General features: G+C 43.6%; 2 protein-coding genes across 2 annotated transcripts; both read left to right on the top strand.

Moving 5' to 3' along the window:
• Positions 1–22: 22 nt before the first annotated feature.
• HJV (hemojuvelin BMP co-receptor) lies at positions 23–2,928 on the top strand. The gene is made up of 3 exons (XM_074349339.1): positions 23–157; positions 545–1,179; positions 1,667–2,928. The coding sequence occupies exons 1-3, from the start codon at positions 61–63 to the stop codon at positions 2,288–2,290; spliced, it is 1,356 nt and encodes a 451-aa protein (XP_074205440.1). The 5' UTR covers positions 23–60; the 3' UTR covers positions 2,291–2,928.
• An 11,262-nt stretch (positions 2,929–14,190) lies between these two features.
• Positions 14,191–18,390, top strand: TXNIP (thioredoxin interacting protein). Its single transcript, XM_010968239.2, has 8 exons — positions 14,191–14,715; positions 15,239–15,311; positions 15,424–15,571; positions 15,787–15,889; positions 16,013–16,269; positions 16,371–16,527; positions 16,643–16,794; positions 16,928–18,390. Exons 1-8 carry the CDS (start codon positions 14,466–14,468, stop codon positions 16,961–16,963), a joined length of 1,176 nt encoding a protein of 391 aa, XP_010966541.1. The 5' UTR covers positions 14,191–14,465; the 3' UTR covers positions 16,964–18,390.
• Positions 18,391–19,220: the final 830 nt, after the last annotated feature.

Raw genomic sequence — 19,220 nt, 5'->3', positions numbered from 1 at the left:
TAGGTAGGAGGGTCATCAGCTGGAAAGAACCGGAGCCTGGGGGGACCTGGCTGGCTAGGTATGGGGGACCCAGGCCAGTCCCCTAGTGCCTGGTCCCCCCATGGCAATCCCCCAACTCTAAGCACTCTCACTCTCCTGCTGCTCCTCTGTGGACATGGTAAGGAAGGGTTAGGGAAGGGTTTGGGGAATCTAGAGGGTAGACTGTTATGTAGGGGTGGCATGCCAGCATGTGTGAGTGAGAAGAGGTGGGTGCGGAGGCGCCGCAGTCACTTGCCCCACTCTCAGATGGGTGTATTTTATGTCCCACCCGGCTTGGGAAGGGCGCTGGGAAGCCCCGGTCAACAAGCAGGAGAGATATAGCAGGGCTTGCACGTTTTCAGCAAGACTGAACGCGAACAGGGCTCGGAGGCTGGGGGCTGGGGGCCGGGGAGGGCTCTCAGCTGGGTTTTAGGAACGGCTGCATTCCCTGATGGGATCTGGGAGAGTCATGATAGAGCAGGGACCTGGGGACCATCTCACAATCCTGTCTCCCTTCCGTCCTCAGCTCATTCTCAATGCAAGATCCTCCGCTGCAATGCTGAGTATGTATCGTCCACCCTGAGCCTTAGAGGTGGGGGTTCGCCTGGAGCCTTCCGAGGAGGAGGAGGAGGAGGAGGAGGAGGAGGAGGAGGCGGAGGAGGAGGAGGAGGAGGCGGAGGAGGAGGAGGAGGAGGAGGCCGGGGTGGAGGGGTGGGCTCCAGCGGCCTCTGTCGAGCCCTCCGCTCCTACGCACTCTGCACTCGGCGCACGGCCCGCACCTGCCGCGGGGACCTTGCCTTCCACTCTGCGGTGCACGGCATCGAAGACCTGATGATCCAGCACAACTGCTCCCGCCAGGGCCCCACCGCCCCTCCCCCGCCCCGAGGCCCCGCCCTGCCGGGCGCCGGCCCGGTCAGGTCCTCTGGCCCTCCAGCCCCTGACCCCTGTGACTATGAAGGCCGGTTTTCCCGGCTGCACGGTCGGCCCCCAGGCTTCCTGCACTGCGCCTCCTTCGGGGACCCCCACGTGCGCAGCTTCCACCACCACTTTCACACGTGTCGTGTCCAAGGAGCCTGGCCCTTGCTGGATAATGACTTCCTTTTTGTCCAGGCCACCAGCTCCCCCGTGGCATCGGGGGCCAACGCCACCACCACCCGGAAGGTCAGGGACTCAGCTGCTCCTCCAGACCCTCTCATGGTCACCCCCGGGTACCTCTCCCATGCCATTCCCACTGTTTCATAGCAATGCTCCCTATTCCCTTTCCTCCTCGACTACTTCCACATCTTGAATCACTCCCTCCCACCCAACACTTGCTCCAGTAAATCACTTCCCCTCGGTGGGAATTTTGCTCCAAAGCAGAAAACACTGAAAAGGAAGTTGGGGAGAGGGAAGCTGAGCCCTGGGTTGAGGAGTTACAGAAGGGAAGCTTCTTCTCCTGTGGGAGTCTCTGAAATTGAGACCAAAAAGGAGAGAGGGGTGGAGCAGGGTTGAGGCAATACTGGAACATAAAGAAGGGATCGAATTGTGAGGACCATGACAAGCCTTGCATCTCTGCTGGGATCAGATCCCTGAATAGGTAATGAGGCCTGATAAGTGGAGGGGGATGCACAGCGCCCCAAATAAGCTGTTTTCCCTCTTGCCCTCACAGCTCACCATTATATTTAAGAACATGCAGGAATGCATCGATCAGAAGGTCTACCAGGCTGAGGTGGACAATCTTCCTGCAGCCTTTGAAGATGGATCTATCAACGGAGGTGACAGACCTGGGGGCTCAAGTTTATCCATTCGAACTGCTAACCCTGGGAGCCATGTGGAGATCCAAGCTGCCTATATTGGCACAACTATAATCATTCGGCAGACAGCTAAGCAGCTCTCCTTCTCCATCAGAGTAGCTGAGGATGTGGCCAGGGCCTTCTCAGCTGAGCAGGACCTGCAGCTCTGTGTTGGGGGATGCCCTCCAAGCCAGCGACTTTCTCGTTCAGAGCGCAGTCGTCGGGGAGCTATCACCATTGATACCGCCAGACAGCTGTGCAAGGAAGGGCTACCAGTTGAAGACGTTTACTTCCATTCCTGTGTCTTTGATGTTTTAATCTCTGGTGACCCCAACTTTACTGTGGCAGCTCAGGCAGCTCTGGAGGACGCCCGAGCCTTCCTGCCAGACTTGGAAAAATTGCATCTCTTCCCCTCAGATGCGGGGGTTCCTCTTTTCTCAGCAACCCTCCTAGCCCCACTCCTTTCTGGGCTCTTTGTTCTGTGGCTTTGCACTCAATAACTAGGCTAGCAATCCTGTGACTGGCTTAGAAATGATTTGGGGATAGAGATTGACAAGGAAGAACATAAAGAATCACTGAAGGAAACAGTGGGGGACTAGAAGACACATGAAACAATGACATTTATCTGGAGTAAGGTAAGGCTGCAGTTCAGGCTTGAAATGATCACAGAATAAGGATTCTGGGCAAGGTTTCTGCATTCCAGACCTCTGTAGGGGTTCTTCACCAATTTTCCCAGTCTTGTTTATAATAAGCAAATTGTTCCAGTCCATCTACTCCTGAGATCACCCCTACAAGCTTAGAGGTTATAAGGGTCCTGATGATCAGTAGAAAAATTAAGGGTTGAGACTTTCAACAGGGAAGAACTGAAAGAGAAAGACATGATCATAACCCATCAGAAACTCAAAATCTAATATTTTCTCTTGGAAGATGGAAAGAAGAGGAAATGACAGGGGCAAGAGTCTGTTTGATAAGCTTATGTGGGTAAGATGTGTTCTGCTTTCTTGGTTCACAAATGAAGCAGGGGTTGTCCGGACCTTTGGGGAAGGGAATCTCTGTCTTTGGAGAGTGCCACAGACAGGAAGGAAGCTATCATCCCCACCCCTAATTAATCTGTTATTAAAGCTATAAATTATCCACATCCTCCTCTGTTGCCTGCATTGAATCTCTTTACAGACACTTGAAATGGAATAAAGGCAAGGTGTTCACTCCACTGAAACAGAGCTCAGAAGTATCAGACATTGCTTCTGCACTCAGGAAGTTTACAGGCTATTAGGGAGACAAAAACGGTTTCATATGAAGGAGTGATGAGTGTGTAATTATTCACTAAATTCTATGGCACTATGAACTCAAATGGGAAGATGATTGATGCGAACTCAAGAAATAATTGGTAATAAGAGGTAATAGAGGACATGGGATTTGAAGTGATCTTTGAAGACTGGGTAGGAATTGAATTAAGGACCTTCCAGGCAATGGAAGCCATGTGGAACTATGCATAGATTCATGATGCAGTGAGGAAACCAGCAAAACTCAAATGAAGTAGACAAGAAATAATGAGACAGACGGGTAGACGGGCAGAGGCCGGATTATAAAGTGCCTTGAAAGAGGGGCCAAGGAGTTTAAATTCAATTAATAGCTAACATTATCAAGAGCTTATAACCTGCCAGCCCATGTTCTAAACACTTTTAAATTATTAATTCACTTAATCCTCACAACTCTTTAAAGAAGGTCAGATTATCTCTATTTTTAGATAAGGAAACTGAGGTACAGGATGATTAAGCCACTTGCCCACAGTCACACAGCTAATAAACGGGAGAGCCAGAAACTGAACCCAGGCAGTGGGGCTCCAGGGCCTGGGCCCTTACCCACGGCACTGTACTGTCCGGGGAGCAGCCACTGAAGATTTTGGTTGCGGAGCCGCGCAGGGAAGGGGAGTTGCATGCAGTGGCCGCCACCACAAAAGCTACTTTCTTCTTCTGTCACATGAAACCCAAAAGACAGAGCTGAGGAAAGAGGGGGAAAGGCCCCAAATTAAAGGGATCTAGCTGGTCGAAGAGAAGACTGAAAACAGAAGCTGTTCTAGCCCAAGATGTTTTAAAGTAATAGTGCTCCTCGGAACTAAACTATGAAGAGGGTAACATTAACATTCAGCATCTTCCCTGTTTCTGGTGTCAGTCTCCCCTTCAGGCACTCCATTCCCTGGGGCCTGCCCCCACCCTCCGATACATTTGTGCATTTACCCTATCTCCTCCCTCTCCTCTCGGTCTCACCCACCTGACTATACTCCTCCAGAACACATACAGGCACCGGCCAGGGCTTACCAGACAGGATGTCCTGTCTGGTCTGCTATTTCAAATTTCTTTTGCAATTCTTTATCCCCTATTCCTGCCTTTCCACTTTCTCCAAGGACCCCAGCCACTCTGCCATTCCCTCAAAGCACAGTCTCTGTACTTTATAAAAATGACCTTTAGCTAATCTAGAAAACAAGCTGTTCTAATGGAAGAAAATGGGAGGAAGCATACCCATTGCTGTCTTCACTTACAGATAACTTAGGCATTTCAATTCAAAACATCTTTTTTAGAAACTGCTCCTTATATGGGTTCTCTCAGCTCAAAAGAGCATGTACCTTTATGCCTCAGGTGGGAATTTCAAGTAAGTTAAGAAGAATTTCATAGCCAGTTGGTGAGTAGATTCTTTTATGGCACCTGTCATGTAACACTGCTTCCTTTGCCCTAACTTAGGGTTAACCCTATTACTAATGGACTATTTAAAAATGGGTAACTCAAAATAAACACACGAAAAGATGCCCAACATAATTATTCATTATGGAAATGCAAATCAAATTAAAACCACAATGAGAAAACACAACACACCCACAAGGATAGCTAAAATTAAAAAGACTGACAAAAAAAAAAAGATTGACCATATTAAGTAAGTGTTGGCAAATTGTGAAGCTCTCACATGCTACTGGTGGGAATGCAAAATAGTACAACTGCTTTGTAAAATGGTTTGGCAGTTTCTTTAAAAGTTAAGTATACCCTTAGCATACAATCGAAACAGTCTACCTCTAAGTACTGAGCCAAGAGAAATGATAATGTGTCTGCACCAAGACTTGCATACAAATGTTCGTAACAGTTTTGTCCATAATAACCCAAAATTGAAAACTGGAAACAACCCAAATGTCCATCAACAGGTGAATGGATACACGAATTGTGGCAAATTCATACAACAGAATAGGCAGAAGAATAGGATGACAGGGCAAAGGGAGAGGACATTTAACTATTTTAAACCCTCTCTTCTACCCTTAACACAAGGACCTTATTCCTTCCTCCAGCTTGTCATTCGCAAGGTCAGAGACCATAGAAAGGACATTTTCTGGTTTAAAAACACCAACTCTGTGCCTCGTAGTTTTGTCTTTCCACTCCACCAATAGTCAGCAAGGTGGCGCTGGTGACCAAAAAGAATTACTCAGTGGAGGTGGGGCAAGTCTCCAGAAAAAAAGAAAATTAATTTCTTTGATTATCTGATATGTTGACCATTTGAGAGAAAACATTAGTAAGAACTTAACAGAACTGTCATTTCAGAAATAAGCTGAAGACAGGTGCATAATAAATTACTTAATTATAATTTCACAACAAAGGGTTGTTTGAACATGAAACAATCAAAATACACTGCTTGGCTCCACAATTGATGTTATTTACACAGTAATAATCATGTCAGCACTGACTACTGATATGACTACTGATATGGCCAAAATTGTGATGATAACTCTATTGGGAGGATAAGGTAAGAGGGAAGGGAAGGTAGGGATACAATGTGATATAAGATGCTTAATATCCGACTTACTGTCTAATATTTCTACATTAAGAAATAAAAGGAGAAATATATAATTTACAAATATGAAGTAAACATCAGATGAGAAAGCTGAAATAATTGGAAGAGATTATCTCAGTAGAGGGAACTGATGACTGCTGTTTTTGTGTGTGTAAGCTTTAAATATTGTGTGATTTTAACTATATTTTGTTACATTATTTTGATTTTAAAAAGAGATGACATTTCCACTTTGGCCAGTCTTCAGCCTTTCCCCTTAACTTCTTATACTTATGGCCACCTTAACCCATTTCCCAGATCCACCCAACCTCCTCCTTATCCACTTCACCCCACCGGGTGTTCTTCATGGAAGGTTCCTTCCCACATTTCTTCTCAAGGGAGCAGAGATAATTTCCACAGTCCAGTAATTACAGTTCTCAAAATCAGTGCCAAGAAGCTGCACCAACACTAAGAAAGGGAAAGAACATTAGAAAATAAAATTGAAATTCTCCAATTTTTCTGCCTATTCCCAAACCAAATTTACTATGTAAATAAGTTACATAGGTTTCCTGAGATAAAAATCTGTGTGTGAATGGAGGGTGGGCTTTGAGAAAGTGAAAGAGAAGTCAGGAAAGATAACAGGGTTCTGCCTCCACTGCAGGGCTATTTTGGAATCATTCTTTGCTACTGATTCAAAGAATATATATATATATATATATATATATATATACACACACACACACATATTTTTAATTTAAGTGCAGTCAGTTTACGATGTGTCAGTTTCTGGTGTATGGCATAATGTTTCAGTCATACATACACATACATATATTCCTTTTCATTATAGGTTACTACAAGATACTGAATATAGTTCCCTGCGCTATACAGTAGAAACTTACTGCTTACCTATTTTATATACATTAGTTAATATTTGCAAATCCCAAACTCCTGATTTATCCATTCCCAACCCCCTTCCCTGTAACCATAAGATTATTTACCATGTCTGTGAGTCTGTTTGTTTTATATATAAGTTCATTTGTGTCTTTTTTTAAGATTCCACATATGAGTGATATCATATGGTATTTTTCTTTCTCTTTCTGGTTTACTTCACTTAGAATGATGATCTCCAAGTCCATCCATGTTGCTGCATGCTTTTTTTATGGCTGAGTAGTATTCCATTGTGTATATATACACCACAGCTTCTTATCCCAGTCATCTGTTGATGGACATTTAGGTTGTTTCCATGTTCAAAGAACTATTATTTTTAATATCAAGGGTTTTGTATAATAGGCCTTTGATACAGTACTTTTATTCTATTTCTACCTCTCAGGAACTGGTTAAGTCAGATTTTTAAAAAATTAATGTCTCTTCATCCTGCCCTCCCCCCCACCTCATCCCAGCAAAAAACTGAAAGGTCCTTTGCTGAAACTATAATACCTGAAACAGAAAGGGTCTGCCATGGTTTAATTTTCTCTTTATGGAGGTCACTACATGTACCACAACCAAGCCTACAGACTGGGGATGATGTACCATCAGTGCTGGAGAAGAGACCAAGGCCAAAAGGATGAGCCATGGGATGGGCTAGATATGCTACACGTTAGCTACTTAGGCTAAAATAATCCTACGGATTGACTTTGTCCCTTCTTTACACTTTTTGAAGCATCTAGTCTATGCCAGGCCACAAGGCAACATGGTTTCTACCTTTGGGGAGCTCAGTTTAGTGGCAAGGAACAGACAGATAAACAGATAAATTATCAATATTCATACTATATAAAAGTATGTCCAACATGGCGTTAGGAATACAAAGAATGTGACAATTAAATCTGCTTGTAGAAATCAGAGAAATCTTTACAAAGGAGATGACATTTTTTTAAGGATCAGAGATGCTTTTGTGGAAAGATCTTTGAAGCATAAATCAGATGAATTTTGTCCTAGTTGTGAGAACTTAGGCAAGTCACCTGAGCTCTCTGAATCACAATACTCCTTTCTATAAAATTTCCGCCTGCCTGTCTAGTGAGAATCAAATGTTTGTGCAATTGTTTTATAATGCACATGTATATTTAGCTCTGTGCACACTTATAAAATGCTATTAACAAGGAAAGTATTGTTAAATGTCAGTCTGGATAAAAAACAGAACACTGTCTTCATGTGTAATTTCTTCCTCTCAGTTATGACCACCATATTCCTTCCTCTGCTCCTTCTTCTTGTGATCAAAGAATCATCTTTTTCCCTGAGGGGACTGGTCGGGATCAAGTTTCAGGTCTCAGAAAAGCTTCCCTGTGTTTAAGACAATTCTTGGACTAAGGATCTCAACAGTACTTCAATTTACCCACAGGGTGGCAGGGCTGAGCCAACTGGATTTCTGAATTGTGTTAAGAAAGAATTTCTCAGAAAAGGGGAAGCTGGGTTAAGCACAAAATGTCCCATCTCTCTCATGGTTATAAATATCAACACAGTCCAAATTTCCCTCATAAAAAAACAAACCGCCACCTCTCACCGCCTCACCACCCTTGCTCTCATCCGTAACTGGGCCATAGGCTTTGAGAAGGGACTGGTTATATGTTACATTATAGCAGAAGGAGCTAAGGTTGAAGTTTAAAGTCTAACACTAGTAAGAAACAATACGAGGAAGACACCCGAGCCCTCCTGGCATTGCTTCTGTCTCCTGTGTGGAATCGAAATTCTTGGCTATGTTTTTTTTTTTTTCAAAAATCTTTCAAAATAAACTTTAAAAAAAAAAGATATAATACTAGTTCTGAATTAGTGACATATTCTTCTCCAGAAACATATTCCAATCTACCAATTCAATTTATATTTAATAACCTATTTTCTCTACAAAATGTACTCTACAAAATGTACGCTACGAAGGATTCAAAGATTAAAAAGGACACAATTCTTGCTCTCTAGGAATTCATTACATAGGCGAGAAAAGGAAATTTACAAGTAAGTTCCATGTGAGAACCATAAACATGCAATGGAGTATTCAGAAGAAAATGAAATCCTGTTTGGTTGCAAGGTAAGAGATGAGGGGATTAGGAATCAAGAAAGCTTTCATAGCAGAAAAGACACTTGGCTGTCTACTGAAGAGTGGGAAGGATTTCAAAATGCAGAGTTGGGGAGGACAGTCAGGCATTCTAGACAGAGACAAAAGCTAAGCAAAGGCAGAGAAGTACGCATCACGGGAACACTGAGTACTCAGGCTTGGCGGAGATGTAGGGTACATATTTGAGGACACAGTGGGAAACAAGACTGGAAAGTTTGGCTTCAATATGTGACGGCGTTAAATGCTACGTGGAAGCACTTGAATTTGATTCAGTAAGCAATGGGTTTGGGAACATCATGGGAACAGACAGAACTTAATTGTGTTAGATTATTCTAGTTGTGGTCTATAGATTATAGCAGAAAGATCAGTTAAAAGCTATTAAAATAATCTAGGCAAAAGTAACAGGGACATGAACCAGAGTGGTGGCAGTGGAATAATAAGAGATTCTAGAAACACTGGAAAGATGGCCTCCACAGAATCTAGCAATTGATTGGATGTGGGGAATGTCAGAAAGGAGGAACGGAAAGGCATTTCCTGGATTTTATGCCTTGAAAGTGAGGGAATATATAATGGTCCTATTAAAAGAAACAAGGAGAACTGAGTTTGACCTCAGGGGGAAAGTTCTGAACTCCACCCTGGACAAGTTGAATCTGAGATGCCAGCTGGAGCTCTGGAGACAGGCTGGAGATTTTCCACAAATGATGTGCAGACAGGCAAACTGAACAGCAAAGCTTAAAGAAAGAAAAGGAGAGAGCCAAGGACAAGCCCCTGAGAAAAGCTTTCAGGGGGTAGAGAAAAACGCAGCAAGGGAGAACAGGATAAAGTCCAAAAGTCAAGATAGATATTTATATTTTAAGAAGATGGCAGTTTTCAAATTATACAGGAGTCAAGGGAAATAAGGCTTAAAACACCACTCTGGATTCCTCTGGAAACCTTAAAGGAAACTATTTCAGTGATAGTAGAAGCCAGACTACAAAGGGGCGAGTTTAGTCGAAAGAAAAAGTTGGTATTTCTTATCATTTTAAGAAATTTCACAGTAAAGGAAACATATGGGGTGATAGCATGAGAAGGGAAATAAATTTTTTATATAGTAAAGCAACTTTAAGAAATATCTTACATATGTGGAATCTAGAAAAAGAAAAGAAAAAAAGGACACTGAACTTACCTACAAAACAGAAAGACTTGTAGACAGAGTAAACAATCTTATGGTTACCAGGGGAAAGGGGTGGGAATGGATAAATTTGGGAGTTTGAGATTTACAAATGTTAGCACTATATATAAAAATAGATTTAAAAAATTTTTTCTGCTGTATAGCACAGGAACTATGTTCAATATCTTATAATAACCTTTAATGAAAAAGAATATGAAAACGAATATATGTATATATGTGCATGACTATGACATTGTACACCAGAAACTGACACGTTGTAACTGATGGTACTTCAATAAAATAAGTAATTTTTGTAAAAGAAATATCTTAAATGAGTCTACAATAATTCTGAACAAATTAATTTTCCTCCTCTCCCCATCTTTCTAAAGTTGCCCTCTAAATTGGGCAACTCCTGGAACTCCATTCTTTCTTCAACATAGTAGAAAAATAGACCCCAACAAACATGAAACATGGGCTTCCTGATGAGGTTCTTTTTAAAATTGAGGTATAATTGACATACAACATTATATTAGTTTTAAGTGTACCATATGATTCAATATTTGAATATATTGAGAAATGATCACCACAATAAGTCCAGTTAACAACTGCTACCATTTATAGTTACAGATTTTTTTTCTTGTGATGAGAACTTTTAAAATCTACTCTCTTAGTAACTTTCATGTATGCAGTATAGTATTTTTAACTATAGCCACCATGCTGTACATGACATCCCCATGACTTCTTTATTTTACATCTGGAAGTTTTGTACATTTTGACTCCTTTCACCCGTTTTGTCCACCCCTTACTCCTGGCACTTACCAATCTGTTCAGATGAACTATTTTTAGCAATTAAAGCTAAACTTAAAAAAAAGAACTCTCACAAAGCAAACCAGAGACAAGGAACTCTAGATGAAGTATTAAGAATTTTGGGTTTGGAAAGTGGCTGCACCAGTTACTAGCTGCATGTCCTAGAGTAAGTCACTTAACTAAAATAAGAGAATACATTTTTTTTAAAAGACTACTAGAATCCCCTTCAACTCTAAAATTTTATGAGTCTTGCTCTGAATCCTTTACAATGAAGATCGAACAAGATACCAAATGTTAAAGCATTGAGTGGCATGACAATATATTAGAAATAGTATGTACTTTAGATCAGACAGACCTGGGTTCAAGATCTTGCTCTATTTACAAAATCTGTGACTGCAGGCAAATTACTTAACCCTCTGAGCCTGACTTAACCAACCCAACCCTGAGTCACAGGGTTATTGTGAGAATTAAACGAATTAATTTAACCTTAAATCCTTTCTGGAACAAGGTGACAGATGAATCTATAAATAAAATACTATCGAGATAATTATGTAAAGGACCTGTGTAAGTGTTCGATAAATAGCAAAAAAGTCACTTTGAACTCTAAGTTCTTATTTATCCGTGACTTGGAGGCATACACAAAGTTGGTCAGTCTCAAATTCCACACTGCCTTTCAGACCTTTATTTTTCTCTAAAATCATATTCCCTAGGGAAAAATGGAACCTGGTGACAAGAGTAAAGGGGAAGTTTACAGAGTGGTGATGACAGTAATGATTAAAAGGACAAAGAAAGGGGTTATTAGGAACCTTGAGTCCTTGGCGTCCTAAACGCTCCGCAGGCCAGAGGTCTGCCGCTAGCTCCCTGTCTCTGACCGGCAACAGTGCTGAAGGCACTTCCCTCCCTGAAAGCTCTGGCTTTACTCAACCACCTCCAGTAAAGCAAACAACAGTCACCACTGGGTTTCCCATTGCCACTGGGATTGAAGACGGTGGAGAAGAGCAGATAAAGGCAATCTAACTTACAAGGCTCCTGGACTTCGCCCTCTGCTATTTCTACTGGACCTGCCCTCTTTCTCCCCTGCACTCCACGGGCGTTTGTGCTGTGTTTTCAGGACAACGGCTTACAAGACTTTTTTCTTCCTTTGACCCAAGAACTGAGCAAGAAGAATCAGAAGGCCCATTTTTATCAGAATACCAGGCTATAAGGTGAAAGGTTGTAAACAACTCTGTCCAGGAGGACTCCATTTCAGAACATGCCTTGGCTACAGGCCCGGTAGGCAGCTGCTGCTGCTGCCAAAGGGAAATCATTTTTTGGCATTTAAGGGAACCCAGGCGTAGCACAGAGCAAACAAGTGGTCTGCACCAAGTTTTGCAAAATGGGAAAGGAAGAAGAAACTAGAGCCCAAGAGAGGAACTTAGAGCAAGAGAGAACTGCACTAATAATTTTTAAAACTCAAAAAGTCAGTACTTCATAGGTGCCCAAGTAACTATCAGCATTCTGTTTTCTCTAAGATGTCCCAAATCATCACCACCCTGATCTATTGTACTCACCTCTTCTTCCAGTCCCTCAAAACCTAGGTAGTTACATGTTACACACTGTTTCACAATACTGACTCATGTATTTTTGATAAACATTTTGTTATTTCATATTTATGTACATTTTCATACCTATCAAACAAAAAGTTCTCCCATTCTCCCAGAAGCCACAAATGGAATTTTAAAAATGACTTTAGTGAGAGCCCCACCTTTCCTGCTCTAGATAATTCAATCAGTATTGTTGACCAACTGAAAACAATTCAGGACTTATTGGTTAACTTTCTTGAACAGGGTGCCACCTCAAACCTACGCATGGTAAGGATCAAAATGTTCCCTCTTTTGTTCCTGGAGGTTGGGGGGGGTGTGTGTGTGTGTGTGTGAAAGTGCAATGAACAGGCTTCTTCTTGCTGAGAGGGTAGGATTTCTGTATAACTAATGCTTCTTATTTACTTCCCCATCTCAATCTTGGGAACATTGTCTTCTTCTTTCCAGCACAAGAAATGAGGTAACAATCTCCAACACAGACACGGGAGGGGCTCAGGAATCAATGAAAAGGGAGAAGAATCCCTGTATCTCTGCACACAAGTTTTTCTCACTGCATTTAAGAAGAATTTCTCAGGAGCCAGCTGCTAAGGCATCTCATGGCTAGCTAAGGAAAAACCCATCTGACAGGGAGCCAAATGACAGCACAGGACGAGGAGTCAGGGTCTCTTTTAGCTTGAACTTACCGTGTGCTAGTGACTTTCCTGTCTTTACCAATTTCTAAACAGCTTAGGTAAAACACACACTCACACACACACACACACCAACTTTTCACAGACAGCTAAGTGCTCCCTTAAGACAGGAACACGGCCATCTTTCCACTGACACTGGTTACAAAGTAACTCTCCTGCTTACAACTAACTTAAAGGCTGTGAGGAGTGTGCGCAGCAGATTTAGGGATGTATCTTTGATTTAGTTAAGTTGGAGCGGGGCCGAAGACTAGAAAGAGTCCAAGTAGCTCAGGAAAAAAGGGAAGAGTGAAGCATGCCTCTTTTTCCCCCTTTCTTGGAGAAGCCGGGAGGGAGCGAGACTCAGAGCCAAAAGAACACACTTTATTGAAGAGGTAATGAGGTAACTCGGGCAACATGAACAGAGTGTCCCCCAGCTTTGCAGGTAGGGACTGATCTCTTCAGACGAAGGGGATAAGCAACAGGATGTGGACGCGCCCTCACTATTTCCGCTCCAGAGGACCGAGAACAGCGCGGAGGGCTCAGGGGCTGAGGGACCGCGCGGCCCCGCACGCGGCCCCGGCCCCGGGGGCTAGAAAGGGAGGGAGGAGGCCAATCAGGCGCACGTACTCGCTTTCCAGTGCTGAAGACAGGTTAAAATTTTGTGACAAGTTCTCTTTTCCTTCACACACAGCCATTTGAGGGGGTTTGTTTGTTTTTTTAAACAGAGGTCCGGGGCCAGAGGCGGACAAAGGGGAGTTGCTTGAACAGTTAACAGCAGCACTCTCCGTCCTCCGCCCCAATCCTAAAGTATTCTTGGAGCTCTGGGATTGTTTTTCACACGACTTGCAATTTGTGAGCCGGGAATAAACGGTCGCCTCTAAATTAATTGCATTGGCAAAGCCTGGCACGAAATTCCCTCATAAGCACATTTTCCCTTTACCTCCAAACACCGGTCCCAGTCCAGAAGCATCCGCACCCGCCCTCCGAAGGCCACGGGCCTCGGATAGATTTTAGGGTCGCCGAAGCCTGCCTTCCTTTGGGCGGGAGGGAAGCAGCCCCTCCGCCCCTCCGCCCCTCCGCCCCTCCGCCCCTCCGCCCCTCCGCCCCTCCGCCCCTCCGCCCACTCCTCCCAGCCCGGCAGCCGTGCACAACAACCATTTTCCCCGCCAGGAGCACACTGTGTCCACGCGCCGCTGCGACCTCGCTGATTGGTCGGGCTCTTGGTAAACAAGGAGGGTGCAGCCAATGGGAGGGCTGTGCACGAGGGGAGCACGAGCCTCGGGACTAGCGCTCGCGTGGCCCTGCCTGCCCGGGCTACTATAAAGAGCAGTTTCCGGCTCCCGGCTGAAACTATCTTTTCATCTCCCCGGGCGGTGTGTTGTTAGCCTTGCCGCGGAGACCCGGAGCTCTCCTCTGGCTGTTGGAGGCAAGAAACAAAAGAGCGAGCATATTTTTCTCTTGAAATCCCTTGCATAGCCAGCAGCTTACGTTTTATTTTTTGACATCTTGTTAAAAATTTAGTAGAGAGTTGGAAGACTGAAATCTTAATTTATTGCGAAGAGTCTTTTGATTTGGGGTTTTGTTCCCGGTTTCTAACTCTTAAGCCAACCCAGCCCGATCATGGTGATGTTCAAGAAGATCAAGTCTTTTGAAGTGGTCTTCAACGACCCTGAAAAGGTGTACGGCAGTGGGGAGAAGGTGGCTGGCCGGGTGATAGTGGAGGTCTGTGAAGTCACTCGAGTCAAAGCTGTCAGGATCCTGGCTTGCGGAGTGGCCAAAGTCCTCTGGATGCAGGGATCCCAGCAGTGCAAACAGACCTTGGACTACCTGCGCTACGAAGACACGCTTCTCCTGGACGACCAGCCAACAGGTGAGTGACCCAGCTGTTCTTTGCCGAAGGATGAAAGCTCATTTGAGAAGAAAATTGTTAACGAATAGATGGGAGTCTATACTTAGTATTCTAAGTTTCGTGGGTTGTGCCATTTGAATTGTGTGTTGCTTCCTTATCTTTTAAAATTTTAATTTGCAAACATTCCCCCGCCCCGCTAAAAAGGGGGTGATTTGCACAGTTTCTTATGGTGCTGTGTTTTGAAGGCGATCCCGAGGGATGTTGCCTTAGACATTTAGAGATTCTCTATGCATAAGTTGCTTATTCTTTGCTTGTTTTCCTGTTTGAGATGATGAGTAGCTTAACTGTCCTGGTTGAGCCTTTTAAGCACCTGCAGGGCTTTGCAACTTTTTGTCCAATAAAATGCATCAGAATCTCTTATTAGAAAACGTAAGGGGTGAAAATGGGATTTCTACAATAGTTTTGCATGCTGCCCAAGAATTCCTTATCGCATAGATGCATTTTAAGTGTAACAAGAAACCTACTTGCTTTTCTCTCCCTTCAGGTGAGAATGAGATGGTGATCATGAGACCTGGAAACAAATATGAATACAAGTTCGGCTTTGAGCTTCCTGAAGGGTAGGTATCAGCTGAATGCACCTTGCACTTATCTCTAAGAATCTTCTCCTTTGTTCACTTGCTGTTCTTGGAGAGCATTTTTAAATTAATTGTTTCCTTTTTCTTGATACAGGCCTCTGGGAACATCTTTCAAAGGAAAATATGGGTGTGTAGACTACTGGGTGAAGGCTTTTCTTGATCGCCCCAGCCAGCCAACTCAAGAGACAAAGAAAAACTTTGAAGTGATGGATCTAGTCGATGTCAACACCCCCGATTTAATGGTGAGTTTCATTTTAAGATGCTGTCCTTCTGGGTTTCAGGGATAAGTCAAGAGTGTCTTGGGAATTAGATTGAAGCCCCTCAGGGAATCAGGTCCTAAGTGATCGAGGTGGGAGGGAAAGCTGCCTACTATAAGTAAGTAGTGGAAAGGAAAGAGAAGCAGAGAAAAGAGCTCTAGAAATGCTCAAGACACCTTTTATTCCTCCGTTCTACGTAGGCACCTGTGTCTGCTAAAAAGGAGAAGAAAGTTTCCTGCATGTTCATTCCTGATGGCCGGGTGTCTGTCTCTGCCCGAATTGACAGAAAAGGATTCTGTGAAGGTAAAAGTCTAGTGCCTAAAATGGGAGACTGTTAAAACAGGAACTGTGGATTTGGAGGAGACAGGGACAGAAGAAAAGTCATTGACTGTACTAAGCATCCGTTTTCGTCTTTCTCATTGCTAGGTGATGAGATTTCCATACATGCTGACTTTGAGAATACATGTTCCCGCATTGTGATTCCCAAAGCTGCCATTGTAGCCCGCCACACTTACCTTGCCAATGGCCAAACCAAGGTGCTGACGCAGAAGTTGTCATCGGTCAGAGGCAATCACATTATCTCAGGAACCTGTGCATCATGGCGTGGCAAGAGCCTTCGGGTGCAGAAGATCAGGCCTTCTATCCTGGGCTGCAACATCCTTCGAGTTGAATACTCCTTACTGGTGAGTGGGTGGGGTTGGAGAGATAAATTATTCATCTGTGAAAACAACAGTGGTGTTTTCTCCAGATCTCTAGCCTAACAAATTGCCATCTTCCTTTCCAGATCTATGTTAGCGTCCCTGGCTCCAAGAAAGTCATTCTTGACCTGCCCCTGGTAATCGGCGGCAGGTCAGGCCTCAGCAGCCGGACATCCAGCATGGCCAGCCGAACCAGCTCTGAGATGAGTTGGGTAGATCTGAACATCCCTGATACCCCAGAAGGTGAGCCAGACCTCTGATGTCTTTTCTTCCCCTCTCACCCGCTTGGGTTTGTAAAGTTGTGACCCTCAGGCATTGTTTTTGGTCAGCTTCTTATCCCCATACCTTCTCTCTCCAGCTCCTCCTTGCTATATGGATATCATTCCTGAAGATCACCGATTGGAGAGCCCCACCACTCCTCTGCTTGATGACACAGATGGTTCTCAAGATAGCCCTATTTTTATGTATGCTCCTGAGTTCAAGTTCATGCCACCACCTACTTACACTGAGGTGAGAATTGTCATTTTACCATTACATTTGTCCTGAGCCTTCTGCGGGGAGTTGGCTTGGGGGGATTGCTGAACTGGGTGGTTCTTCTAGTTCTTACCTAAACTAAAATGCTCTTTTCTTTTCTTCCTCCCAGGTGGATCCCTGCATCCTGAACAACAATGTGCAGTGAGCACGTGGAAGAAAAGAAGCAGCTGTACTTACTTGTTTCTTTCCACCTCTCTTCCTGGACACTGACTTTTTTAGGGACTCAACCGTCTCTACAGTGGGGTATGGGTCCGCCCCAGCCTCTGGTTCTCCAGGGTAGGAGGTGATCAGCGGGCAATCTCCTGGGCCTTGAAGGGTGCGCACTTGTCCTCGGCCAGCAAGATGTTGTGATATGGGTGGTGGTGTTTTTTTTCCTGGATGGGCCTAAAGACATCTAGAAAAATTCAGGCCCATTCCATTTTCTCAGATCTTTTTAAAAATTGAGGCATTTTCAGTAGTTTTGAATCAGGGGTAGAAATGGCCTCCTGGCATCGTCTTCCCAAGGTTTTATGGAGGGGATTATAGGTTGTTACAACAATATCAGATCTTAAAACTGCCATGTGGAGCAGAGCCAATTTAGCAAACTAGGAAAATGAAAAGGAAAAAAGCCATGGTCAAAACTTTGGGAAAAGGGTGTTCTTAAAGTCATTGTTCCCCTTTGTACACTTAGAGAAAAAAGAAAAAACCTTCCATAGCTGATTTGATTTAGACTTTGGAGCGAGCTTTCCATGTGAATTAAAGGGAAGAAGCTCTAAAGTTGTCTTCGTTTAGGAAGTATTTTAATCTGGCTTAAAGCAGAAGTAACTATGCCCTACCAAAGGTCTTAAAGCCATTTTTAGAGCCTATTGCACTGTGTTCTCCTGTTGCAAACATTTTCATGTGGGAGAATGTGTGTTTCTTTTCATGTGACTCCTTGGAATTGATTCTGAGGTGATGTTCTTAGCACTTTAGTTTGTATCAAATTTGGGTGGTTTTTTTTTCCTATCTCAGATGTAAGCTAAAACTGGTCTACTATGTCTCCAGGGGTAAGCACAATGACAAAAAAAAAGTGTTGTTCATTACTTTTGAGACTTTGTCCCAGTGTACCGAATTCTGCAATTCTGACACTCTAATTATATGAGAAGGGTTGCTGCTATCAGCCTTGCTCACTGTGACTTCTCCAAACCCAAGGAGGAACTCGAGATCAGAATGCCCCAGTACTGTGATCAGAGCATCCAGGTGTTGCCATGAGAAACTAGAGGGCAGATTTCCACACCAGCCCCCAGGGCTCCCTTCCTGCCCAGTGTTGGGAGACAGGGACGCTGACAGCCTCTCTTCCACTGCAGCTCCTAGCACTCGGCAGTCACCCTCAGCCTTAGCACTTTGTTCGCTGTCCTGTGTCAGAGCACTGAGCTCTACCCTCTTCAGAGAAAGTATGTGGGCTGAAGCTGGTTTCACTTTTTTTGTTTTTTAATTGTGTATCTTTTTGTATGACAAAGACTATATTTTGTACTTAACCAGATATATTTTTCACCCCAGATGGGAATATTCTTTGTAAAAAAATAAAATAAAAATGATTTTTTAATGGCAAAATGTTTGATTTCTTGTCTGTGAGATGGTATTGAAGAAGTTACTAGAAATAAAGGGTGCCTAAGGAGCTTCCCCCCTCCTTCACAATTCGTGTTGAAAACCCTGTAGAGAGAACATTTCCTATTGACTCCAGTGAATATAGTCCGAGTTGGGGTGGAGGGGTGAACAGGGAAGGAATTTAAGCTACATTGACTTTTTTCCAACTCAGTAAAGAATTTTAGTGGGATCTTCTGGTGGTCTAAGCTAGTCTTCTACATCTATAGCTAATCATTACCAAAGTCCTTGGAGTGCATGAGGCTTTTTGTTGTTTTTTTAAACAAGCCCTTGAAATACAGGGATGTGAAGTTTGTGAGGCGATTTGGAAGGAAGGAGTTATTACGGTTCACTGTTTTATAATTTGGTTCTATCTTAGAGTTTCTTCCTAGTAACAAGCCTGGTTTATATGCAAGAAGCAGAAGAAAATACAGGAGTTAAGGATTGAAAGTTAACAGTGTTCATCAAATTCTTGGAAGGCAACTCCCAGCACATTTCTTATCCCAGCACATAACTGTAAATACCCAACCCCTGCTCTTAACGCCTTAGAATATGCTTTGCAGGTCCTGTTACTTGTAGAGAAAAACAATAGGCTGACGCCGCAAGTCAACCTCTAATTGAAATGATTTTTATTATTCCTAAAGGAGTGACTAAGATGAGAAACCCTGAGATGGCAGAGGTTACTTTCTAATTTCTGTCTCATTTAAACTTTGCAGACAAATCTAGTCCTGGCCCTTATTTGGGGGTGGATTTCCACATCGTAAATCCAAACCTCAGACCCCTGTAAGTTCACAAAATCA

The sequence above is a fragment of the Camelus bactrianus genome, chromosome 21 (genome assembly GCF_048773025.1).
Source record: "Camelus bactrianus isolate YW-2024 breed Bactrian camel chromosome 21, ASM4877302v1, whole genome shotgun sequence".
Lineage (NCBI taxonomy): Eukaryota > Metazoa > Chordata > Mammalia > Artiodactyla > Camelidae > Camelus > Camelus bactrianus.
The sequence above is the reverse complement of the archived record's forward strand: the minus strand, read 5'-3'. Positions and strand labels throughout refer to the sequence as shown.

Excerpts from the sequence above, each read along its gene's own strand:
- HJV (XM_074349339.1), top strand. The coding sequence starts at position 61 with ATGGGGGACCCAGGCCAGTCCCCTAGTGCCTGGTCCCCCCATGGCAAT. Across the intron at positions 158-544 it reads GCTGCTCCTCTGTGGACATG|CTCATTCTCAATGCAAGATC; the intron begins GTAAGGAAGGGT and ends TTCCGTCCTCAG. Across the intron at positions 1,180-1,666 it reads ACGCCACCACCACCCGGAAG|CTCACCATTATATTTAAGAA; the intron begins GTCAGGGACTCA and ends TTGCCCTCACAG.
- TXNIP (XM_010968239.2), top strand. The coding sequence starts at position 14,466 with ATGGTGATGTTCAAGAAGATCAAGTCTTTTGAAGTGGTCTTCAACGAC. Across the intron at positions 15,572-15,786 it reads TCAACACCCCCGATTTAATG|GCACCTGTGTCTGCTAAAAA; the intron begins GTGAGTTTCATT and ends CGTTCTACGTAG. Across the intron at positions 16,270-16,370 it reads GAGTTGAATACTCCTTACTG|ATCTATGTTAGCGTCCCTGG; the intron begins GTGAGTGGGTGG and ends CTTCCTTTCCAG.